Consider the following 27528-nt stretch of genomic DNA (forward strand, 5'->3'; position numbering starts at 1 on the left):
ATTAATCCACTAGAGGGCCCTGTGGAAGAAATGAACCGTTGGGGCCCCACTGTGCCGCAGGTTTGCTCTGTGTCAATTACTTTATAGTAATTTAATTAAACACTCATTTATTCGGAAATATACATAATGTAAACATATTATGAACTAAAATAATTAAGGATTCGCTTCCTTATACAAACCAAGACTTCAAGATCACGTAATATGACAGGTCCTTATCATCTCAGTTGACATTTGTTTTAGTGGTGCCTATACCTGACTTATATCACAATTAATCAAATCACCACAAACCAAATGTCACACAGTGAACCTGCAGGCTTTAGGGGCCCCAGAAGGTCTGGGGCAGTTGCCCGATTTACATGGTTACTAATCCACTCTCGCCCCTGGGGGTTAATTTTACACTATCTCAAACTAAATTATACACACATACACACACACACACACACACACACACACACACACACACAAACACCCAGAGCTCAGATAAACTTATCAGCATTTGCAAAGTGAGTTACAGTCTATTTTGACTCAGCCTATTTTGGTCCGAGCTATTAGAACGGAGTAGAAAAGTGCGTGCATTCGCACACACACACACACACACACACACACACACACACACACACACACACACACACACACACACACACACACACACACACACACACGTGCACACACACAGAGGTTGACCTGGGTCACTTTTGGGAACATTACATAGACTTGCAACTAACCTTAACCACTGAACCAAAATCAGCTTTTTCCCAATTGGACAAGCTTTCCCCAATTAACTGGTCTTTAGTCTGAAATTTGCCCCCAAAAGTAGCCTTTGACAGACAGACACACACACACACACACACACACACACACACACACACACACACACACACACACACACCTAACCCAGACCACACTGTATGTATCCTTTATATCCTTCACCACAATAATACTGAATAGGCAAACTCAGTCTGCAACCTTCTGCTCAGTTTCCAGTTTAACTTTACATACATACGTATGTGGCTGCTAATGTTAGCTCGGCCAAAACAGGTCTATCCATTGGGAGGCTTAGTGGGGGGAAATGTTGGCAGTCTCAACCCTGGAAACCTCATACGCAGTTTGTTACCAGGTGGGACATTCCCAGGGGTCTTATTGACTGCACTCAGCTCAGGTAGTGTTAGCAGTACGATGATCTGGCTACAACACAGCATGCAGGAAATCTCCTCTTACAGGTACATTTGGATAGGCAATTTTGAGGAAGTAAGGTAGCAGCAGTTGGTCTGAAAAGCATTCACATATATGGTCCTCAACAGTTTTACCTGTAAATAGAAACACCAGTTTTGTTGCATGCTTAGTAGCCTTCATCATCCATAATAAATTAAAGATCAGCTTGAGTATCATATTTACAACTGCTGTTTAATGCAGGTTAGCGGGCAGTAACGGATGTTACAGTGTTCTTTGCTGTGCTGTAGTTTGTAGCGCACCTACAGAACTCTCATCCAGTTCACCTATCTACAAATGTGTGCTCACTCTGCCCTTGTGCTGAAGGAATGAAAGTGGGACATCAGTGATGGTTATACGTACTGCAAAACCTGTTAAGACCTGGACATAGAAAGACATGGCAAGATGAGTGGACAACCTTTGCTCTGAACCTTTTTCCTTTTTATTCGCCACATCTCTATCTTTTAACGCCTCATATTCTCCCTTTCTTTTTTCCACGTCCCTCTCTCTCTAGACCGCAGCTTTGCTTCTGTGCTCCAGTCCCTCAATCCCTCTTGTCTGCTCTTCAAAAGCACTCTGAGCACACCTCTATTCACCTCTATTCACAATACCTTTCTCTCTATTTCCCATCTGTCATTTCCACTGACCTAGATAGACACACAAGTGTGGTCAACAAGACACACACACACACTCACATAGACAAGCACACTAATAAAAAGGACCTATAATAAAACTGCATTTGCAAACTCACTGAACTGCAAAGTGTTTAAAGTGCCCTGTGCCTGTGGAATAACAAAGACATTACGAGCTAATAAAGTTTTCTTACAATCCCAGCTCAACACTGCAGCACAGACCGTCTGCTTGTTCCTAAGCCATACATGATATACCCAGGATTCCTGCCTCCTCAGATGACATGATTCGACAAACTTCACCCACCCTTCGCTCTCCTCTTTCTCCCTTTCCCTCTCCTTGGCTTTGCGAGACTTGTGCAGGAGTCCAATCAGGATCACGGCGGCCCGAATGCCAGCCTTTTTGTTGTGGAACCGTCCTCCTGTCTGAGACATGCTTGACGTTTCTGCTGGATCCAGGAGGGGTTCAGGTGACAGCCGGTCCAAGGTCAGGCTGGCTCCAGGGTTCCTGGGCTGCAGGACCTGCTTGGTCGTGGCTTTGCGGGGCTCCAGTGTGAGCTGTGGATGCCACAGTCTTGGATCTGTATGCTGTCAGCTTTCAAGACAGCGGGCCAAGTTTCTGCCAAATCAATAGCTTGTTTGAATTCTGGCCCTGGATTGGTAGTTTAGAGCCTGTCCGTCAGATGTTTTCAAATAAGTCAAAAAAGTTAGAAATTCTGGAGCCACTTCAGGTTTGGCAGGTTGTCGGATCCAATCAAATCTCTGTTGTTCTTGCTTGTAGGATCAATCAGCATTTGTTGTAATCCCAAAGGTCCAGAGTGGCACTGTTGGACTCCAGCTCAAGGTGAACTTCTATCTGCATTCCCTGCTCCTGCAGTGAATCTGTATATCATAGCTCCATAACACATCATGGTCCCTGATGAGAGGATGACGAACTGCTCGACAGACAGCCTCGCAGACGCATTCACTTTGGCACTGCATCTCTCTGTCTACCTACCTCTAAATTCCCACCTCTACCTCCTCCTCTAGCATGCTCTGTTTCTTCTCCCTCTGTGTCTGCTGCTGCTCTGCTCCCCCCTTCCTGTTTGCTGAGTCCCACCCTCCTTCGTCTGATAGGCTGGGGTTTATGCAAAACACGACCTCCTCCTCCTCCTCTACTGTATGCCTCCTTCTATCTCTCCCTGCCCTTGTTTCTACCTTGTTAATAATTTTGTATTAATCTCCCCGACCTTGTTCTATCAATGCTTGATTTTATGATTTCATTTGTAGGCACACTCACATCTAACAACTCCTGCTCACCACACACCCTCCGTGTGAAATCTCAATTCAAACAGGCTTATCAGCCTATTGCCTGCTGTGCTGTTGCCAAGGACATTGGAATTAAAATGTAACCTAACAAAATGAAAGCAGATTAAATGAAACCACATGAAATTATAATTTCAACAAATTTTACATGCTCTATTTTGTGCAAAGACAGACGTGGAAATACATGACCCATTTTTTCATGGTGCATTTCTTGTTCGTTGTCTCATATTATCCCGTTCTGTCATATCTTCTCTGAAATTTACTTCTGCTTTTATTCTTCCCATTTTAAAAGCTGAGTGCATTGCTTTTTGTTCATATACCGAATATGAAGTCTACAATGCTAGTGAATCTCTCCAGCCCCAACCAGAGCTAGTTTCCTCTACAGTTATCTTACAGTTCAGTAAACAGAGCTAAAGCAGCCATCTTCCCAGAATATATTGATCTAAAGTGTTCTGTTTCCATCTTTGGCTACCTGTTCTTCTTCCTCTCTGTTTGTAAGTGGGCTAACCAACTGTGACCAACTGAATGAATGAGTGGGTGAATGGCTACTTCACTAATTGACTGGCTAGCTGCATTCACTCTGGTAGCATTACATTTTTCTACATAGTATCTCCACCCATTTTCTTCCTTGTGCCAAGAAGGTTCATCATTTACTCATGTGATTGTTTATTAATTTTGTTCTTTTATTTGTTCATTATGTCACTGGTCTGGTTGCTTTTGCATTAAAGAAATAGCTTGATATCTTGGGAAATACACAAAATTGTACACAGTACACTTTTCTTGCCGAGAGTTAGATGAATAGATCGATACAATTCTTATAGAATATGAAGACATGGCCAGCAAACCTGACCTGGCAACCTCTTTCTTACTATTGTGTTTTCACATGTCAGTATTTGTATGTATTAAGCAAACAAGATATAAAGTTAATTTATTAGTTAGCTTTGGAGTTTTGAAATATATGTAAATACAATGTTTCCCGTAGAGCACAAATTATAGTTTCACTCATGACAGTAAGACCAGAAACTGTATCACCTTTCTGCAACACTGGGAGTGTTCTAAAGCTATGATTTGCTTTCAGCCGTCTAATTAAATGGCTTTACCGTCAGGCTTTTCTTCATTGATTTCCTCATTTCTATAATGAGTTAATGTTTGATCAGTTTTTTTATTTCATATTTCTCTGGAATAGGAAGGCTGCCCAATATAAAACATAAACTTTAAGTTCAAGGTATAAATAGCAATGTGAATTATGAGATTTTCATGTGGCAGCGACCATAAAACTCTCTGAAGACAGAGAAGGACATAGACATAAACCTATACAATGAACATAAAAGCCTGATGCAGCAGAAAAATACACATTGAATCACACTGCACATCTGGTAAAGCTCGTCTAGGCAAGAGTGGCAACAATGATAAAGGGGTGAATACTGTTCGATAGCTGAAATGGACAGTCTTAGACTCCTGGTACAGAGGATAATTAGAGAAATGCATCATTCAAGACAAGAGACAAAGACATCTGAGTAGATGAGATGCCCCAGTAATTGTCCAACAGTAGCCAGGGAGTAGTTTAAGTTGTGGAAACAGCAGCAGCAAAAAAAATATTTAAACGGAAGGTCCCATTTCTCTCCTCATGCATTGCTCTTCCCCTCTGTGACCAGCGCCATAGCAACCGGACAGCTGCCATAGGATCTGCCTGAAGGACCCCCAAGGCTGTGTCCCCTTGACATGCACCCGAGAAATAACACAGTAGATTTTTGGTATATTCTCTTTATGGAGATTTGCTTCCAAAAACTGCAGTTTGTGATTTTTGAGGGACACAATCTGTGATCATGGCTCCTTCGCTCAAAAGCACCTGAGGATTTTCCCAACTCCTGTATGGAGGCAAACAAACAAGCTCACATCTCAACCGAACTATCGAATTTCCTCTTGAGATAGACCGTTAAAAACACATTCATGTACATATACACACACATTCTCCCTCACACCTGCAGACTCGGCCATTTCTCTGGGGTCCTATCGTGCGTCATCAAGGGGGGAAATGAGATAACCGTATCTATTCTCTTTCAAACAAACAAACACTACTCACTCTCTTGTTACCCCCCCCCCCCCCTTCCCCCTTACTCTCTCCTTCACACATACACACATCCACAGGTGTGACATTATCCCTGTGTGACACCCTGAGGTGTACCACTACACCCCCCTGCTTCAATCAACATTCAGTGCAGATATGATGTGATTTCACAATGTGTACCGGTGGGCAGAGATAAATAAATGAGACTTAGTATGTGCAGACATTTATATCTAAAACCAATTGATTAAACTGATTTGAGAAAGGCAGGCCCTTAATCTTTGAATCAGCATTTTCAATTTTAAACTGTTTGTTCAATTTTTCTTAAAAGGAGGTTAAGAGTCCCATTCCCCATACATACCCCCCACCGACCCTCAGATAACTTTGACAAGAAGCCAAAAAGACAGTTTTTTTATGATGTGGATTTTTCATATTGTATTTAGTCAATGTGGTTGGTCTAAAAGTAGTCAAATTTTAGCATACTGAGTCTAAAAACACTGGAATCTGCTTATAAAATCATTTTTTATAGAATTGGATGGTTGTTTGTGGCTGGAAACTTGAAACAAAATGGCATATTGGTTTTCAAAATTTAAGTGAAAATCAATTTTGTTTGAACACTTGTTTCAGATATGTAAACTTCCTCTCTCTCTCTCTCTCTCTAATGCATACACAGACATGCACACATACTTGTGTGATCCTCAGTGGTGCCAAGCTGCCTTTCCTGTCACTTCACAGCTTCTCAAGTGTCTCCCAAACAAACAGATGCCAGTCGACCAACGTCACCTCCCTTTGCAGCTCAATCTATTACAGGACACATACACACACACAATTCCCATGCTCAATTCTTAAATAAGCCTCATACTAAACAAGAATACAGCATGGCAGTACTTATAATAGGTCTAATCTTTATATACAAGGCGACATACTTGCCTACACACACACACACACACGTACACACGCACACAAAATGCTTGACCCAACTGAAAGCCCACTGGAGAAAATGACCTTCACAACGGCTGCTGAGTAACAACTCCACCCCCCAGTACACACACACAAACACACATTCACACACTCCCTCCTTCTCCCCACTTTCTTCTCCAATTCTGTCCCGTTTTTTTTTCCAACCCACCATGTTCCACAGTATGCAGTACTGCCGTAAAAATAGAAAGACAGCTCATCAGGACTCTAATATGTGAAATCCCTTTTCGTTGTCCATAATGTGCATGTCTGAATGTGAGAGTGTGTGGGTTTGAGTTTCTGCTTGTACAGTATGTGTATATGTACAGTGTCTCTACATAATGAGCTCCACCATGCAGGACAGTAAATATCAATATCAATGTTTATAAAAGAAACACCAAAGTTCAAATGCAAATGGCAAATGTGCCATAAATAAGAGATTAACTCTTGAAATGTCATATTGTCGTGTAGATCATATGATGAGCCCAGAAAGTAAATAAAAGGAAATGTCATCGCTCGCCGTCTCATATCAGGTCGTAGCCTGATGTACAGATTGTGCTATGGGAACAAGAGCTTACACGTGTTTGATGTGGTTTAAAAGGTGGTGTAGACTTTGACTATGTTAGGGGGAAAAAAAATCCCTTTCAAGTGTTTGAAAGTGCGGTTTGATGGAACTCCATCTCTACGAAGACTGTCAGTCCCTCTTATAAAGCAAGACTGTGTGTTCTGAGTGTGTATAGACAATAGTCAAAGATTTTTTACCTGCTATTATTGCTTTTGAATGTGTCTTTGTTGGTCCAAACTTCAACATAATTCACTCATAACTTCAGCTCTGTGTCTTGGCTGTTTTATGTGACAGGTTTATAAAAACTCAGTTAGCCCTCATGTACGGAGGTTCTGTTTGTCATGTCAGTACCAGGTGGTGAAAGGAATTCCTCCCTTGGTGTGTTGGTGCTGGTGTTACTTTTGTGAGACTCGCATTTGTTGTTATGAAATTAAACTGCCATGATACCCTTTAATTAAAGGGTGAATGTCTGAGATCTGTTCTACATGTATTGTTTGGCTCCATTCACCAATGATCTGCTCTATAATTGAAAGATACAATTATATGTTTGTCCTCCAGATCCTAATTTGGTTTAGACTGCAACTCTCAGTGCTGTGGAGACTTGGAGACTTAGTCTGGATTTTCATTGGAAAGTCATAATTTTCAGTTATTTTGTAAAGCATATAAGCTATCTTTGTGTTGGCTCTCACATCTTTCTAGCTATTTCAGAGCTATCATCCTCTGCCCTTTGTACCGGCAACACTTCTCTTCTTGTCTTCTTGTAACTGACGTCCTTATCTGCCAGCGTTCTATCTCTCTTTCTGTCTCTTCCTCTCTTGTCTGTGTTATTTTCCATTAAGGGCCCCCCCCCCCCACCACCACCAATCATCAGGCTTACAAAGTAAACTGTGACAGATTCACAAAAAGGCAGTTACTAAAACCAAAAGCCCTTCTGTGGCGAAAACAGTAATCAGATAAAGGATAACCTCAGAAAATAAATAAATAACTACCTTATGAATTGTTAGCACATTTGTTTTCAGGAAGGAAGACTTTAGACCTATTTTACATCTTGATGATAACAGAATAACTGATAACACTGCTCAAACACAAAGTGGAACAAACTCTTCTCGAAATCCGTACAGTCGATGGATTTTGGAGGAAAGCAATCTCAATTTGATTATCCCAGCTGAATGTGTTATCACTAATCATATTCTATTTTGATAATCATCAATCTGTTACTGATTACCTGCATCAGTTTAGAGCCCAATCCTCCCATCCACGCCTATCTGCCGTTTAGTCTTACCTCGTATCCCACCTATGTTTTATCTCTCTGTGTGTTTACTCTCCTCCCTTGTACAGTACACGCTGATCCTTTCTGCAATTCAGTATTTGGATCCAAGCCCATTTTTTCAGAGAACTATACAACATCAACATGGTGAAACACATTGATAAATACAGATACTCTATATACAAAAGTACAATCACAAACATGCAGGTACATTCAAAAACAAATATGCACACACAAACCTGAAGTGTCGGTTGTGTTGAGTGATTTATAGAGGCGTTTAAAGCAAACATAAATCCGTAAAAGACTCTGCACGGTCATTTATATGATCATAAGTTGTTCCTCTTTTGGTTCCACTCACATCCCATTAAGCATAATTTCCCTCTCTAAAGTGTGTTTGCAGTCGGCTCAGCAGTGGCCTCATGTAGTTGCTTACTCAGCTAAAATTACCAATATAGTGCCAGTGGGGAATTCCACTGTAGTGGAAGAAAGTAAAGTGTAGAAAGTAAAAATCACTGTATTTTCTAAGGAGAGGTGGGGTAAAATAAATGACATTAAAGTATTAGTCTGGTGTTAGCCTCTGTTTTTTAATTGTCAACAAATCCCATGTAAAAACCAAGATCCCACAATGAATGTATCCTACTAACAAATAGTTTCTGTGTATCCAAAGCCTTATATATCTTATTTTTCTGTGTCATAGAGCTCAATTGTTGTTCAAAAACAATCAAAAACACATTAATGTGCCACACAGTTACACTGGATGACATGTTCCTTCATTGCTGTGAACATGGAAACTGTAGTTCATTTTGATTCAATCCACATGCCCTGCTGCTGTAAATACTCTCTAGAGCACGAGATGTGTCTTAATCCATCACTGAAAATAGTCCCCAACAGATGACCTTTTTGCTTCTGTTTGAGTAAACTGTGCTGTATTGACAGACAAAATAATAAATTGTTGTGTTACATTGATTCATTTCACGATATTTGTGGACAATCACAGAAATAAGGAATATTACCAGTGTTATTCTTTTACATTGTTTTTAAATGAAATTTCCTTTCTTTACTTTGGATTCATGTTTTTTATATACACATTGATTCCCAAGATCCCTTCTTTTTCTTCAGTCTACTAGCCAAGTTAATGTCTGGTGTCATTTGACCAAGTCTCTTCACATCCAACATTCTTGTTTTTGTTGATTTTTTAGATATCTTGGGTAAAAAACAATTTTTCTAGACCGTACATAAATAGAATAATAATAAAGGCACCTGATGAATACAGAAAAGAGAGGACAGCAAAGTCAATATTTAGTCATTTTTCCTCTCAACAAACTATCCGTCCAATAGAGCTATTTCATTTGTCTTTGTTTTCTGTTAATATGACTTGAGTGTCTCTGGGTGGCACTCTTATTTGTCTGTCCAGCCATGGCAGCTAACTACCCATTTCCTCTGCAGGCAACAAGAAATGAATTACCATCTGTGTGATAGAGGATTTTCCCAGACCCAGTTGGCAGCTGTTTTTAAATGTCAAGGCTCTGTGGATCACTATTACCATATCAGTGACAGAGCAGCAAACCAAACCGCAGAAGTTGCTGGATAATTAATTTAAGATAAATTTACTGCAGCATCCTTACTGTTCCTCTCAGGGAAGTGAACAAAAGTGAGTTAGTACTCCGACACTGTACTGAGGCTGGGAAATTGCTCTTATATAAGTATTGCACACATAAAATAAGACACACCCACATATAGACACAGACAAACACGTACCCACGCACAGGAGAGTATACTGTATCATGTTAAAGGACATGAATGCTGCTCAGCTCAGTGGTGAAGAGTGCACACAACCGGAGTTTGCAGCAATGGATGACATACCCTTTTTAAACCAAGACACAAAACAGAAATGTGTGAAAGAGGCAAGAGTTCCACCTCTAAACTGGTGTTAGCGACACCGGGCAACGATGCAATATGTTCAAACAATTATAGTTACGATACAGTAATGTCTGTATATGTCTATCTCACGAACATAATCTATTTTCTCATGACATCATAAGTTCCTTCTTTCGAGTATCTTTACTCATCAATCACATGTACAACAGCAACACTCTAACCCTTCCATGTATGCCATCTTCTATTAGTCATGCGCACCCCATGTCAAGATAATAAAGGACGTAACAGGACCTTCCGGTTATAACAACTTTCACTTAATACAGATACAGCAAGTGAAGACAAGTCAATTCAGTATATTTATCTGGGACAGACAAATTGCATCTGAAATTCTCATATTCCTCAAATCCTAACTATTTGATTCACAGGAATATATACTTATATGAATGATTGTCATTTGGCGATGATTTCTCATAGAAGCACTGTATACAGTAACAATGTAGACTGAGTAACTTTTGCACAATAATACGATATGTTCCATTATGCTATTGCAAATGAAACTTAGTGCCTCAGATCAATGTATTTCTGTTCAAATGTCAAGGTTCCTCATGAAAAAACACATAGTTATTGATGATCTTGTTTATTGGGTTTGAAAGCACACAAACAGACCTAGGGTGCACAGGTTCAGACGTGCATACCGTTCCAGAGAAGGGTCCAAGTAGCTGAACAAGTGTGTCGTTGATGTGTGCATGAAGTTGTCTGGATGAAAAGGTGTCACATGAGCATTATGACCAACTAACTACAGTAGAGCACATGTGACAGCGTGATGACTATACACCACAACGTGCCCTTCAGCTTGTCACATAACCCCACATTACCAGAATTCATGTAATTATCGTGTCACAAACTGACTGTAGTGTGTGTGATTGTGTGTGTATCATCATTGCTACTAACACCTCAAAGGCCATACCATCTTTGTAAACAGCAAGTACATGAAACAGCATGCAGGTCATTACACAGGTCAACAGCATAGATAAACTGAATTTAAAACTGTACCAAGCAATATTTTTATGTGAACAATGGATTAAATCAATATGCAAAAAACGAGTTATTGGTCGCTTGCCAAGAGCTTCAGCTATCATTGCGTTTACAAGACAAGAGGTGCGCATACGTGCTCTGAGCAGCGCTACTTCTTCAGGGCAGACTGGATGCTACAGTGACTCATTATCACAAAGTAGTATTTAGGCACGGGCCAGCTGGGCCAGGGCTAGCTGGTTAGCTTGCTAACTGAGTAGAAGAAAAAAGAAGTGGTGGAAATAAAAGCAGAACAAGAGTTGACACTTGCGTTGCTTTCCACCGCTGGAGACAGTTGTTGGCGAGTAAAGGAGTGAAGTTTGATGTTGAACTTGCAACATTTCTTCTAGACTGGAAAGTAAACAAGTGTTATGGCTAATATTGGCTATGTAGCCAGAGGGGAGCCGTCAGGGCCCTCTAGGCCCTCAGAGAGGGCCTAAAATATTCTAAAAAATAAAGTTTAAAAGGTCATCAGTTCAGTCATCAGATGGATATTCTGATTTAGGAAGTTTATCCAAGTCAACCCAAGGGTAAGTTGTTTCAAATGTAACAGGCCACCATGCCAGATGATTTTTAATCTGGCCACCGCTGCCACCGTTTTGTAGGTTTATTTGTGAAAACAGTCATTATGCATAATTGTCAGTCAATCAGTAAATTTACCAACTCAGCGGTCATTATGCCATAATCCTGAATAATGACCTTTTTCCCAAATAAACCTTAACATACATTTATTAGGTCACTGTGCCAATATAATAGTATTAGTTATGAACAATATTGCTTGTTTGTGGTGGTGGGTTCCAAAATGCCACGGTTCTGAAGTGTGTGCTGCTCGTGATTTGTTGGCTTGCGTGAATTTTTGTTGGTTCTGTGTGGTAGGAGCATGTTGTCACCATGCACTGACGAGCCACAACATGAAAACCAGTTACTGGTATATTGTACTGGCTAAGTGGTGTATATATATATATATATATATATATATATAGTATATATGGTTGATCAGTGTATGTTCTTCATGAAGGAGTAAATAGCAAACATTTTACCTTCGTTTTTCAAGTCTATAAAGGAGGAGAGTGTTTGATACTCAAAGGATGGATTTTTAGCTTTATGTGACACAGATTAGGTTCTATAGTTTTCAAATGTAGCACTAATTCCTCAAACACAGGCATAGATTTGATTTCCAGTTTGAATATTACTGAAGAAAGATGAAACCTATAATATGTACAAGTGGAAGAAACATCAGTAGGCCCTGTTGCATTGCTGCCCGTACTATGAATGGTACTTTCTACAGCACGTGTAGCATTGTTAAAAAACAATTGTAATCCTAGACATCTGCGTGTCACTTGCCTCCCTTCGAAAGGCAGTAGACTGGCACTGAAATGTGGCATTTATCATGCGCTGATGCCTAGTCTCACCCTACCACCCTGTACACATGCTGAACCCGAATAATTAACTGAATAAAACCAATCACTCATCTGTCTGACGATCCCTCCCTGAGCCTGCATTTCTCAGTTTTTCCCTGCTCGTAATTAACAGTATTTATGCCTGTTTGCTCTTCTCATCAGCCTTCTCCTCTGCTCTCAGTCTCTTATCCTCCTCCATTCTGTCCTCTCTTCTCTCCATGTCGTCTCCGGATGAGGATAATACTCTGGAAGAATCTCAGGACGCAAAGGACGAACCTGCCAAGAGCCTCAAATGAATAGACCACAGTACATTCTCTCATATACCATTCCTGAGGGTTGCCTTTTTTTTTTTGTCTTTCTTTGCTTACCTTGCTTATAAATTCTGTGTCCCATTATGCATCTGTCTCTCTCATTTTCACAACTATGGTAAACCCTTTCTTTCTCTTTTCTTTACACCACTGAGTCCTACACAAAAATGCATGAGAGATGGTGGAGTGTGTGTTCATGTGTTTGTATGCGACTGTACATGTAGCCCATAGAGCCGGAGGCCTTGCTGAGTCGGCCAAACAAGACACCATGTGTTTGTCAAGAGGCAACAGATGGAGAAGGAGGAGAGGGACAGAATGCGTGTGGTGTGTGACGGTCAACACACACACACACACACACACACACACACACACACACACACACACACACACACACACACACACACACTCACACACACACACACACACACAACCAGGTCTACCCTTAAAGAGTGAGATTAGGTGACAGATAGAATATGAGCTCACTAAAACTCAGCTGTTATTAGCTGTTTCATACTGTACTGAACCTGAAGACAATTCTGTGTTTCATCCATGTTGCAATCTGTGTTGCATCTGACAATTTTTGAAAATTCAACAATAATGAACACTTTGGCCACAAATGTGCAGGGTTTGAACTTCTTTTTCAACCTTTTTTTCCCCATTCTTCACATTTCTTCCATCACCTCTCGTGTAACAACTAAAACACCATAGATGTCTTTGAGAAGAGATTTTGTACAAGTCATTATGTCAATTCTACAAAGACATGTAAAAGACACACCATTCTTGGAGAGCAATCGTGGATGCAGTGTGTTTCAATCTGTCTACTTAGTGTGGCTATTCAGAACAGGTATAAACATTTTTGTCTTTAGATGTGGTTGGAATAAATGGCATACAAGAACCTGTTGGTGTGAAAAGGTCGAAGTTGTGGTTTTTATTTTTTAACTGCACTTCCCAGAGATCAATTGGCAAAAATACGTCTCCAACACTATAACAGTTTGACTCAGTATAGCTGAGTTCACTGGGGTATTTAATGGAACTTAGCCAATAAGTGTAGTTTCTGTTTTTGTCCACACTGTGCGCATCATAAAACCTGAACAGAAAAGCAGGTATTCGAATGGAAAAGGCAGGTATTTTCAAAAAAAAAGTTGAAATATCACATTTATGCTTTTTACACATGCCCTATCTGGAAAAGTTGGTTTTTCTATAAAAAACTAAATGTGACAAAGTGCAATGGAAACAGGTTTCGATAAATCATGACGTAAAAGAAGATTTTGACGCATTTGTCACTCTAGCTTTCATTCCACTGAAGACACAAAAAATTGTGACAGACAAGTCTGTGTGGACCAATGAGAAGACTGTAATGTTCCTCAAACTAACACATGAAACAAACATAAATGCCACATTTCCATCACCAGTTCCACATCGTTTTTCCACTTTTTGAGGTTTCACCGGTGGTCTTATAATTATACCTTCTTCAATAGTTTAATGGCACCCAACTGGAGAATTATTGGCACAAACTATTCACAGAAAAGCACATTAATTCTCATTTTCTTGGAAATTTGGTTAGAATTTGAGCTATATTTGAGCTATATATGGAAACCTGACTGACTCATCTTATCTACCCTGCTTGTCTTTTTATTGCTACTTCTGCTGAAAAAAGTAACATGCATCAGCCACCTGGTGTTTAAAGCAATAACTATAAAAGCTTTTATCAACAGACTGTAAGATTGATCGCAGCTGTTCTATTTAAATGGGAAATGGAGTGTAGCAAATGTAATTGATATGAAATTGTTGCGTTATTACTTTAATTTGAGCTTGAATGAACCAAAGTGTTATGACTCATTAATATTGCAGAGCTTGAGTTGGATAGGTCGGGTCTTTTTCACAATATGGCAGCAACTTCTTCTCCAACTGAACATTTATGTGTGCAGGAGACATTAAGATCTGAGTGATAAAATTATGAATGATGAGTCAGTGTTTTTCACAGTCACTGCAGAAAGGACAGAGACACAATCGTCTGTACACCTCAATTTTCTCAGAGGCTGTTTGATGACAGTAAATTCAAATGTTCACTTGGAGCTCTGATAGCCTTGAGTGATAATGGCAGTAAACACAGGGGCACAAACACACACACATGCTAGGGGACAAGTTGAGCTGCAATATTGTCGTAACACATGCACGCACCCACACACATGCGCACACAAACAGCAGTTTACTTCCCCTGGGCCCAGCCGTGGACAATAAACTAAAGAGGAAATACTGATAAAACTGTCTTTGGGAGTGTGTGCACATGTGTGTGTGTGTGTGTGTGTGTGTGGGTGTGTGTGAATGTGTCTGTGTGATGTATGAAAAAGTACCAGCGGGCCCAATGAGCAGTCCTGTGAGATTCAGAGCAGAACGAAGTTGCAGAGGAGAACAGGGCATTTTCAAGGGCCCCACACACACACACACGCACCCACCCCCACCCCCCACCCCCCCACAGCCCAGACAGCTATTACAAACTGCCCTCTTACCCCTAGAGTGTCCAAAGTGGGTGTCTGATGGATGTTCCATCAGCAGGAGTACTGGTGTCTAGTCTCAAGACAGGCTGTTACACAGACAACCAAGACAGCTGGCACACAACGCCATGGCTGGATACTGTCAGCATCAGGGAGAAAGTACAGAATTTATACAGGATAAAGCTGCAAAACTGAGATTCATTCTCAATTACTTTAATCTCCAAGTGATGAAGGTGATGATACACCCACCATACCCATATGGGTCTGATGAAACATTTTTCTGAGTGTTACACTTTTAATTAATAATGTCTAGATTTTGTTTTACCCAACCTGAACTCTGATTGTTGCTTATGTAGTAATGAAAATCTAGATATCATAGAGAAATAGTCAAGATTTGAACCACGTTTTCAAGGGCTTTCAAGGAAATTGTAGGAGTTCTTTTTTTTTGTCTGAGAAAAGAACAACATAACATTAAAAAATAAATAAATCTTTGCCCAATTAACCCTGAACCCCAAACCTCATAACGCAGTCATCCATCTCTTCTTGGAAAATCACTGATTTGACATAATTGAATCAGTAACAGCTGTGTAGTGAAACGCTAGCCTGCACTTGTCCAGTCTCATAAAAATCTGAGATTGAGGAAATGGAGGGAGTTTAGGGAGGAGGGAGAGGATGTTTTCCTATCTATCCTTCTATCCGTCCATTTTCGAGACCATTTATCCTGTTCAGGGTCGGCGGGGCTTGAGGCTATCCCAGCATGCTTTGGGGTAGAGGCAGAGTACACCCTGCACAGGTCGTCTGACTAACACAGGGCTGAGAAGATATCTTTTACAGATAATTAAAAACTGTCAGCACCAGATGCCAGTTATGGATTAAAACTTGGTTTGCCAGGAGCGAGTACATGACTGCAGATGCCTCTAGCTTTCCTGACTCCTATGTATTGCCAAAACGGCTGACTTTTCCTTAACAAGTGCTTGAAAAGAAAGGTAGACAATCTTTAAAAGAGGCAGAAGAAATTAAAAGAGACGAGACTGATGCAAACTCCAACAGACCAGGGCTAAAGACAAAGAAATAAGGAGGAAAATTAGAGAGGAGACAGGAAAATGAGAGAGACACAGCAAACAAGAAATAGAATGAGCAGAGGGAAAATGCAAGTGAATGGTCACAGGCAAGCGTTGGAGCAGAGAAATGAGAAATGACTGATGCAGGTCCATGATGAATAGGAGATATATCAGTTCCTTTTCTGAGCGCTGTTTACTGTGTCAAATCTCAGACAGCCCTTTGTATGACCAAGCACACTGGCCCTGACTAACCTTCTGCTCACTGCTGTCACTTCCCGCAACAGGAATGTCCTCGGACAATTATTTAATTTAATTAATTATTTTCTTCACACACCAGGCTTTTTAGAGCATGATTGTTTATTTCTGCTTTTGATGTGTTGGTATATTGGCTTTGGATGTTATTTTGTCTCTCTTTCACTCACACACAAATAAATAGTCCTGCAAATATGTGTACCCTACATTTTGCCATTTTTTTTCTCTGATCGCTGAAACTACTGCAATGGATTTCTGAGAGATCTAAGTATAAAAACATAAGCAGACAAATAAAGCTTTACTCTTCTGCTCCTGAAAATGTTTTGTAGATGCAGCACCACATGGCACAACAGAAAAACTATACTTTATGTCTGCCGCTACACCTCTTTCTTTTATTACTCCCTCTAACTCTCTGTTCAGGTCTTTTGCACTCCATATGAGCCAGTGTTTCTCCTGTTCTTTTATCCCTTTGTTTTCTCTATGTTTCCTTTGGGTCCACAATGTCATGCGCAGCATCAGAGCGGTAAATCAATTTCCTGCTTTCCCAGTTTCCTTGGTTCACTAGGATGTCAGTCGACAGCTGGTTGAACCTCAGACGCACAGAATATACGCGCATTTAAATACGCACCTTGACAGACAGGAATAGAGGTGACATGGGGAAGAATAGAAAGAATTCATTACAGTAGCATAGGAAGAAAAGGGAGAAGATGGTAACCACCATGGCTTATACACAGTACAGTAACATGCAATACGTAGCACTGCCCATCACTGCCTGTTCTGCACTGTCATATGGGTTAAGGCTAAACCTGCTAAACTCCTCCCTCAAACAGTAATTGTCTAATAATAGCTTAGCAACCGTGACTAGGCCCAACAGGCTTGTCAAGGTTTCTCCTTGTTGCTGTAGCAGTGTGCATGTGGCTGTAGTAGCGATACTCCATATAAAAAGAATTTGGAGGGCGGTGTCTTTTTTTCAGCCTTTCCAAAAACCAAAACCACAAGGGCAATAGTGCATTGAATGGATTAAAAAGTGTGTTTACCTGTGCTAATGTAACCTGCAATCGTTAGCATGTCTGGCTAACAGTAGTAACTGGCCAGTAGAACAGAATAACATTTTACTCTTACATTTCCCTTATAATACAAATAACACTAGATCTAACAAACTTTAGATCTCAATACAAGAACAATGCTGTTTTGTTTTTTCTGTGCTTCTATATGAATCAATAACTCGTGAGGATGTAGCTTTAGCCTCACTCTGGTAGCAAAATGTCACGTAGATAGCCATCAAGTGCTTTTCTTAAGACCCTATTTTCTTAAGATCCTACAGGTTTCTCAATTTAAAATTAATCTGCTAGAAAAATTAAAAAGTCAGCCAGTGACAGCATTTACAAGAAGTCATGATGAGCTGCTTTTGTCTACGTCTATCTGAAATTAAGAACGGCATATGGACCTTTCAAGAACGGAGAGCTTGACAGGCGTAGCAACAGTAACTAACTAACTACTGTTTTTTTCTATCAATGATTTTGAACAAGTAGCTGTCACTTTTGCTAAATGGTGCATATCTCACTTTATATTCCGATTTTCATCTTCTGCAGCATGTAATTTGATTTTGCAGTGACCGGGGGTAAATTGCCATGATCTATCAACAATAGCCATTACCATTTTTAGCTGTTAGCGACAATGTACGGGCCAAACAGGCAAGGACAAGCTGAGGCCGTATCTGCAGGTTTCTCATATGGAGATGAATTATTCCTTTGAAAGAAAATTGGGTTTGATCTCAGCTCTGCTGGAGCGAAACAGGGCCTTGTTCCCTGCCTCTCATGATGGTACAAAATGGATGCACTGAGAGGGAAAGTGTGTGTGTGTGTTTATTTGTTTGAATGCATACAAAAAACAGAGCTGACCATGAGACAAATGCAGCATTAATATAGATTTTTCCCTTACGTCCACTTATGACCATGAATAAGAGCAAGATGAGCCAATAAGAAAAGTGATTTCAGCCCTGAGACTCAGACAGATAAAGAGATAAACAATGGATAGTTTGATAGAAAGCTTTAAAATGGCTTCTGAATCAGAGGATGGACAAAAACATCTGCTGCCAAGTGCTCCACCATCTGTCAGCAGCTTTAATATAGATGTTTGAGAATAAAGGATTTTCTTTCATAACCCCCAGTGCTTCCTCTGACCCCTTTGTCCTCCTTCGTTTGCTTTCTTTCTCTCCCCCTCGGCTCAGTTTTCCAAAGAGAGAATCCATCTCTCTTTTATCCCCCATCCTCCCTTGTTCTTATTTTTTCTCCCCCATCTTGACCCTTTTCTCTCTTTTCAGATGTTGAGAGCATCTCTGCTGTGTGATGTGGACAGTAGTAACAGTGTGTCTAAACTCAGCTCGGGATCTGGCTCCCCTGGTCTATTATTGTCTCCTTGCTCTCTCCGTTGATCCGTCTTTCCCTCTTCCGAAACACACGAAGTCTCCCTCCATGCCTTCACTCATTCTCTTTCTCATTTTTCTATTCCCTACAGCATCACCCTCCTTTCTTTCAGATGCTAAGGAGACGGGCTATAATTTGCCGCTAGCTTATGTCAAGTGTTTGTGTACAAAACAGTAATAGCAGTAATCAAAGAGCATAACTTACAACATCCTCTTATGTGGTTTCCAACGTTAACACGGCCAGGCCTAGTTAGTTTTGGCAAAGACTCCAAGAGACACAACAGAGATTGTCGAGACAGAGAAAAGATGCACACAACAAACATCAAGATCAGTTGTTCTGTGTCGAACAGCAGTAAAAAAAAAAAAAAAAATGTAGACTGCAAACAACATTTGTTCTCGTATGATGGTATTACTTTACCCAATAAGGATGGATTGATATTTTTTAATCATTGGTGATGATATTAGAATTGCCAATAAAAAAAAAAAGGCTGCCTTTTAAATGTCAGATTGCATGTGAATCATCTAAAATACATTTTCTTCCCAATTTGACTTCCTCATAATCACTCATTGGCCCCTCAGCTGGTTTAGGTAAGAAATTTTAGAAAAGTTCGATTTCTTTGGCTGGAAGGATCCTCACAACTCTGAAAACTAAGATGAGAAGAACAATTTGGAACAAAATTTTGATTTGATTTTGGTCCCCTGTTTATCTCAAGGATGAGGTTACTTATTTTTGACGTAATATGCACCCATATTTTTGAGAAGTATAAATAATAAATTGAGCAACACAGGCTGTCTGTGTGCAGTGTAAATGGTTCTGAATAACAGCCCCAGCGGTGACATGTAACACAAAGTTGCCAGAAGTGTATTTTGCAGTACTGACGAAGATGGAACTGTAGGATCGTTTTTGCAGGTTGACAGAATCAATCTCTATCTATCTTTATCCTCAAAGAACGTCAGTGAGGATGGTAGGGGTGAAGAAATTGACATAACAAAAACAGGTACATGCTCCGATTATCTCACCTCCTATATGTCTCACCTCCTACGTCCCCCGTGGATATGAATGTTCATGTGGGTGGGCATGTGTGCAACTGTGCGTGTGTATGCAGAAAGGAGAGTGTGCATGCTGTTCACCCATTGCCCTCAGCCTACTGCTAAGGGAGCCCTCTGCCTCTAAATAGGTGAGGGTCTGTTTTATGAGCCCTTAACAGCCAGCACTCAAGCCAGATGGTGCACTTATCAGCTACTCTGTGTGTGAGTGTGTGTGTGTGTGTGTGTGTGTTTGTAGCATCAGGGAGAAGGCAAAAAGTAAATATTTGTCAAAAGCAAAGAGGCAGCTGGTTGTCTGAGAGGGGACTTTAGAGTAGCAAGACTGTTGCTTAATAAGCAAAGCACACACACAGCGACACTAGTGGCAATACATATTTTAGAGTCTGAGAGAGAGATAGAGAGTAGAGAAAAAAGCGGGTATCTTTCTGTTGTTACGTTTTTAAGTTTGTATGTCAGGGACATGGCCACCAATCATCAGACAAGCTGTTGGCATTCAGGCTCAGATTTTACAAGGCCAAAAAATGAAAATAAGAATTAAAGCATAAACACATAGTGACAAAGGCCACATACAAGACACGAGGGTAAAATGGGAAAACCTTTCATACATAGTTACACACATTTTCTGAAACTGCTTTTTTAGTTTCTTATGTAGAGATATAACCAAAGATAGTTATCATTTTCATGTCCATAAATAAAAATACCTCCCGTATGTGTTAACCTTACACAGATAATAGACTGAAAGCAACAACTCTTTATGTTTGAGCAGATCTAGTGTATTTAAAGCTGCTAGAATCAACATATTTATATTAAAAATGGATCAAATGACTACATATATGTGAAAGAGGTTGCTTATAGTGACAATAATATCAACTGACTCTGCATTTCCCTCAGCTCTGCGGTGCTTTATAGCTTCTTTCAGCTTGTTTTGGTTTTACGACCAGCAGGAGCTGTTAGCACTGCAGCTATTTATTGGCCGACATCAGGTGTTTGCAGTGACTGCCCGCAGCATCTCAGAGGTCCTGTCCACATTGTTGCCAGGTTCGAGAATCATTTGCCAAGTCGCTAACAAAATAGAGCAATACTGTACCAGTATTTTTGTCTTTTAAAGGACCTCTCTGCCTCCAGTTTTTATGCTAAAATAAGCTAAACACCTCCTGAACACATCTTTTTACTTAGTACAAAGAGATGATATTGATACATTCTTATATTACTCTGAATAATAAAGTGATGGAGTGCGCATTTTAGCAAAGGAAGTGTAAAATTTAAAGAAAATTCGGGTTAAAGAGGGAGAAAGAAAAAAAAAAACAACAGCATGTTCTGTAAAAAGTCACACTTTACTCCCATTTACTGGATATTGTATCCACTACTGCCTGTAAAGTTTTAGTTCTGTTTAATTGATGGCAACAGTAAAAGATGGTCATTGAATTCTGGGAACACCCACCCTCACACCCCCCACTTCTCATCAAAAATGCAGCTCTTAAGGTGGTGGTGGAGACTGTTAAGTTTCTGGGTACCACCATCACCAGTGACCTGAAATGGGAGACACGTTCATCTAATGTCGTCAAGCGAGCCCGCCAGAGGTTGTTCTTCCTCAGACTGCTCCGGAAGATGAACATCTCTACGAAAGGTCGCACCCAGTTCTACAGAGCCACCATCGAGAGGGTCCTCACCTCCCCCATCACTGTGTGGTACCTTGCATCCTCTACCCACACCAAACACAGACTGGAACAGCCAGGCGGCTCACGGGCCAGGGACGAGTGTCCATGAGTGTTCTACACGATGTTAGTGCCGGGAAGCAGGCCAGTAGGATAGTGGCAGACACATCACACCTGGCTCACTGCCTCATCAGAAAAATTTCATCAGGTCGCAGGTTCTGCTCCATCAGGACCAGAACCACCAGACACCTGAATGTCTTTTTCCCTTAGGCCTAAGGCTTACTACTTGTACTAATCATCTCCTCTCAGAAAAAACCATAAGTCCTCCCTTATCTCTCTCCTGTATACAGTACCTAAGTGCAGCCTCCATTGCTCCACAATGAAATCTGATTTAACCTTGTTCTGAGCAGAAGCTCCTGTCCCTGCTTGGTCCTCAGCTATCCTGTAATGAAGCTGTCACTCTTCACCATTACTGTATACCTCTAGGCACCCTGCCAATTCCTTTTAATAAAAGCATGTAATTGCATAAGTGAAATTAAACTTCCCGATATACAGACAGTGGAGAGTTCTGGGTTATTGCACAGGGCACAAAGTACTTTAGGTGTGATGTTACCAGTCATGTTATGCTTTCCCCTATGTATCTCATCCCCATATGTTCCTTTCCACACACACACGCACGCACACACACACACACACACACACACACACACACACACACACACACACACACACACACACACACACACACACACACAAACAAACAATCTCCAGATCAATGGAGGGAAACGCACTGTGGTCGCTATGGGAAACCACAAGCTTTTCTTCCACTGTTCATGTTTTGATGCACTGGCAATGAAGTCTGGCTGCAAGGGGAGATAATCAGGGCCTTTCACCATGGTAATGCACCACAATGGACCATCCCATAGGTGAGCATCGGTTCTCATTGCCATGGCAACAGCCTTGGCTCCCTATAGGCCACTAAATACAGTATGGCTAAAAAACATGGTGCATTTGTCCTGCAGTGGTAATCTATAAACATACACCTAGTGGGTTTAAGGTACTGTATGTCTGTCTAAAGATGCAGTAGCTTATGGGCAGAACTTTGGGTGGTTTTTCCACCTTTATGTGTAAAAGAAAAATTTATGAGTGGTCAAGACACACACACATTTCAAATAAAATAGGACATCACATTGGCTTCTAATGATCACTGAATTATTATCTCAGTGGATCGAAGTGTGTCTCCTTTCTGTTATTTTAACTAGTAGGTATAAAAAAAGGAGTGTAAATTGGTTTCATAACGAATACCAGTCATGTGGAGCTGCTCCCAGTATCAGCTTCAACAGGTGGACATGTTAACAGGTGGGTCAGAGCTTGACACTGATTTAGCAAGCATGAAAATAGAGAAATAACTCCCTCCAGTGATCATTTTCCGTCACTTCACCTGCTGTCATCACAGTGCTTTGAGTTTTTCCTCTGAAGGCACCTTGAGACAAACACATACAGTCAGCTCCATCTTGTGGTCACAAGATGGAGAGCATTTAAATTGTTGCAGATATAGTTGCCCTACTGTACTCAGTTATAAAATCTAAAATTGAACCATCATTTCCGTTTAAAAACAGATGTCAGAGAAATATTAAATGTCAGGTATTTAAAAAATCATAAATTAAATGATATATGTATGCAGCTTGTTTGGAATTGGAGGTGTAAGAGGAGAGGAAGTGCAACATCCTCTCCTTGAGGATGGGTGGAGTTGTACCACTTCCCACATCATACTTTTGTAAGTATCTCTGTAGCTTTCTAGTTTTGGTTTCTCTACCTTTTTCTCACACATACAAGATCTCATAAAACCACCCAGAGGCAGAGGAAAACATAGCCACACATAAGGCCTAGGGGTTGCATTGTTTAAAAAAAGTGAAGTGAAACTGTGCTCTGAGGGGTAAGTGAGTCCCAAAATATAGCTCTGTATGTGTGTGTTTGTGGTAACACCGAACCCTGGCTCCAAAATTCTCCCCCAGCCCTCACCCACGGCAGCTGTGTATTAAATAAAACCTGACTGAAATTCTCTCCTCCATTAGTACTACTCTCCTTCCTCTCTGCCACTGCCTGCAGGCTTATATCAGGTTAAGTAACAGACTGTAACCGTGTACACTACATCAACAATTGCTTCCAATAAGCAAAACACAATAAAGCTGACAGCTCATTAAGGCCGCACACAGCCTCCCCGTGACTAATCACTGGCTGCTTCTCCTCCATGTGCTACAGAGCAAAGCCTTGAGCTTTAGTAAGCCATCACCTAAAGTCAATATGACACCAGCAGACATTTAATCTTGTGTTTGTTCGGTGGTCACAACTCACCACCGTTCCCTGCAATATAGAAGGGGCAGCAGGCGATAGAGTAAATGCCAGGCTCCAGAAATAGCAGCAGCCCATTTATTCTTTTCCATGATGCTGGCAGACGGATAACATTTACACCTGGCCCCAAAAAACTAGGCTAGACAACGATAAGGAGAGGGCACTTCTTTTTTTGAAAAAAAGGAACCTCCTCTTATCACACTCTTCTACTTTTTTTTTAAAGAAGGCCTCTTTCATATATTCTCTAAACCTATTTTTCTCCAGGGCCCTTGTTCAATCTCAGCCCCATTCCTGTCGCTCATCCCGCCTGCCATTCCACACAACAGTTCAACTGAAGGGGACGATAACTTATTCAACCCTTCTCTTACATGTGCAAAAGGGAATAGACTCAAATGTAAGAGTGCATAGTCCTAAAAAGAGGATCTTATTGCACTAAAGTGGTGAATTAAATGCTAAATTAGACTACAAATCAGCACCACCCAGCAACATGTGTGCTGGCTGCGGCCTTACTCTTGAAAAGCAGAGTGGCGAACGCCACAGAGAGATCCACATCACAGAGCTGCGAGCTGTCTGTCAGAGAGGAGAGCGCTCTGAAATGTAAGCATCTGCTCCGTTTGAGCTGAGCGGAGAATGGCAGACATGAGGAGTAGAGGAGTTGCTTAGGAGGACGGACATAATGTTTGACAAGTATCAGCACTTAATTAACAGCAGCGGGCTGCTGAATCTCGCGCACACACACACACACACACATGCATATTAACAACACTCGGGAGGAAGAGGCAGGCAGACAGTTGGCCAGATTGAAAATCCAGCCGGTAAAACAATCTGTGGTTGAGCATGATAAACAACATACTCGTAATACGAGTTATTTGTTCTCGTAGATACACTGTGGGGAGACAGTAGACACAAGCAGCTCTTACAAGAAAAACTGGGAACTAGGCCATGACACTGAGGTGTGATAGCTTTCCTTATAGAAACAGATGAAGTAATACTTCAGACTGATGCTATTATAGACATCCAATGTATCCTCCTCGCACAGAACAAAGCAATCATCTGATCTCTATCAGACGCTGTCATGGACAGTGCTGACTGAAGAGCTTTATTATTGGAGCCATCAAATATCCTGAAGTAACAGATGCAACACACTCCAACGCTGTGTTTTATTACCCTCTGCTCCTATACACTGTGTCCTATACTGTTATACTCCATTCTATTGAAGTTGGCTTTCCTGTCATCCACTTTACTTTACCTACTAAGTCCACTAATCCCTTCAACTCTCCTGCCATAATACAGGATTCAAATACACTTAGAAATTAGCACATCTGCCATTTTGAAACAAACTATGAAATCTGCACTGTTTAGATCCCCATTACTTATTGTAAAAACAACAGTACTCAACACAAATCTATTAACAGTACCTTACTGGGGGGAAAAAATGATACACATAACATCTGACAAAACAAGACAATAACTAAAAAACCTATCAAGTACAAAAGACTTATTACCTCTAGGAGGATTTCGATAATCAATAAAACAACTTACACCATGTAACTGCAAATAAAGCAGGATAGGTAGCTTTCCCCATCAATAACACATCTCGAAGGAGTAAAACCAGTTCTATATTTAACCACTCAATTTCTTCAAGAAATAAATACAGTCTTAACATTGAATTAAAGCATGTGACATCAAAATCCAATAAAGCTCTAAAAAAAAAACAGTAAATGTCAGTAGACACATGTTTTCCTAGCTGCAGTCTTCACTCCAAAACTTATAGTATTGTATCAATAGCAATCATATCACATCCCTTTTTCAGACTTTAATACCGTTATAATAATTAATAGATATACCATTTATTCATTTTGGTCATTTTGTGCAAATGCAAAATATGTGCATTTTCTGAAAATTTAATAATAGCACGAGATGCCAGCAGACCTTACTGTGCATGATGTACATCTCAGCTTGGAAAGTAACTCATCTGCAGATAAACTGCAGGTGTGAATCTAAAAAATTAGGAGCTGATTCAAGATAAAAGACTGAAATCATCTACTTACAAGTATGCAGACAGTGTAAGAACCACACACGGGAAGCAGTTACTCACCACAGTTTGCGGGGCATCGTCACAAAGTATTAAGAAGCTGATCAGGGGCAACGTCTCCCCCTCTACCAGTGTGTTTCTTCCTCTCTCTCCTCTATTGTGCCTTTTCGTCCACTTATAATATTCATTCACCCTCACCACCACTTCAAGAAAAACAGATGCATGTGTTTCCTCACAAAACACACACACACACACACACACACACACGCACGCACACACAATTAGGTGACACAGACACTCAGGTTTGATTATGCAGTTATTCATGAGGTGTTGTGTGTGCTGTGAAGGCGGAGAGATCTCTTTCCAGTAACCACGAGGAGAGATGAGGCAGAGGAGCAGTGGCGGTTAATGGCAGAGGAGAGAGAAGAAGGGGGAGAAAAAGGGAGAGAAAATCAGAGCTAGGGAGGAATAAAAAGCACACATCCTCACATCTGCTGCCCTGCAGCTGCAAACTTTGAAGTGAACTATCCATCTGATGTTTCTGTTCCCTTGGCCCTCTGCTTCCCTCTTTCACCTTTCCCTTGTTTTTTTCTCCTCTTCCTTTGTGACTTTATTTTCCAGTATAATCCTCCTGGTACATTTTCATTGCAGGAGTTGAGTTGACCAACTATTGAGTCAATAGAGTAAGTTTAAAGTCATAAATCAGGAATCTTACAAGCTGTGTGTTTATTAGGTCTGAATAACAGCAAATATTGGGCTGGTGTTATACAAATGAAGAAAAAGTCAAATATCTGTCATTTTGTGTACTCTCTTTCTTGTCTCCAATTCCCATCTTTCCTTCCTCCCCTCTTTTCCTCTCCACAGACTTTCTTACTGTTTTCTGACCTGTGAATTTCAGAAAGGTATAATTTGCATTCTATAGTATTTTCATGCAATTGAAAGCTCTCAATAGATCATAAATAAATGATAGCAATTCTAAAACCTGTTTATGTTTTTATATCAACAACTATTTTGCAAATCATATGTGACCCCGTTAGCACATCAAGTGTCCCACTGTATTGCATTTATCTTTTGTACCCTGCAGACTGACATCTCTGTTCCACTCCTTCTTAACTCTGTTGTCCTTCTCTCTGCACTGTTTTCTTACATTTAACGCCTGGATCCAACACACACACACACACACACACACACACGCACACACGCACACACAAGTCTATGCTATTCAGCATCAGGACAGAGGAGCAGCTCAAGCAGGAGTCACGACTCACTCATTCATATGCAGAGCCACTCCAGAGTAGACGGTCTAATGACACCTGGCCATGGACTGAGAGAGACACTAAAGGTGTGTGTGTGTGTGTGTTTGTGTGTGTGCATGTGTTCACGTGCATGAGAAAAACAGACAAGTACTTTACATGATTCACACTGATCTTAATATTCCTTTATACAAAGCACTTTGATAGAATAAAGCCTTTCACAGGCTCAAAACACAACTCATCCTAAATCTTCATATATTGTTAGTCTTCTTCTACTGTAGAAATCCAAAACAATCACT

At 40.7% G+C, this 27528-nt stretch overlaps 1 protein-coding gene across 6 annotated transcripts in view; it reads right to left on the minus strand.

Moving 5' to 3' along the window:
* Nucleotides 1-27528, minus strand: part of rap1gap2a (RAP1 GTPase activating protein 2a) — a 72124-nt gene that overhangs the window by 37494 nt on the left and 7102 nt on the right. For 5 of the 6 annotated variants that reach the window (XM_040130417.1, XM_040130415.1, XM_040130413.1 and 2 more), the window contains exon 1: nucleotides 2146-2877. The exons of the other annotated variant lie outside the window; for it this stretch is intronic. In XM_040130417.1, coding sequence (XP_039986351.1) covers nucleotides 2146-2273 — 128 coding nt within the window. In that variant the 5' untranslated portion in view covers nucleotides 2274-2877. Of the gene's footprint in view, nucleotides 1-2145; nucleotides 2878-27528 lie in introns of those variants that run through there. 6 annotated transcript variants of the gene reach the window in all.

Source organism: Xiphias gladius, chromosome 7 (genome assembly GCF_016859285.1).
Source record: "Xiphias gladius isolate SHS-SW01 ecotype Sanya breed wild chromosome 7, ASM1685928v1, whole genome shotgun sequence".
Taxonomy (NCBI): domain Eukaryota; kingdom Metazoa; phylum Chordata; class Actinopteri; order Istiophoriformes; family Xiphiidae; genus Xiphias; species Xiphias gladius.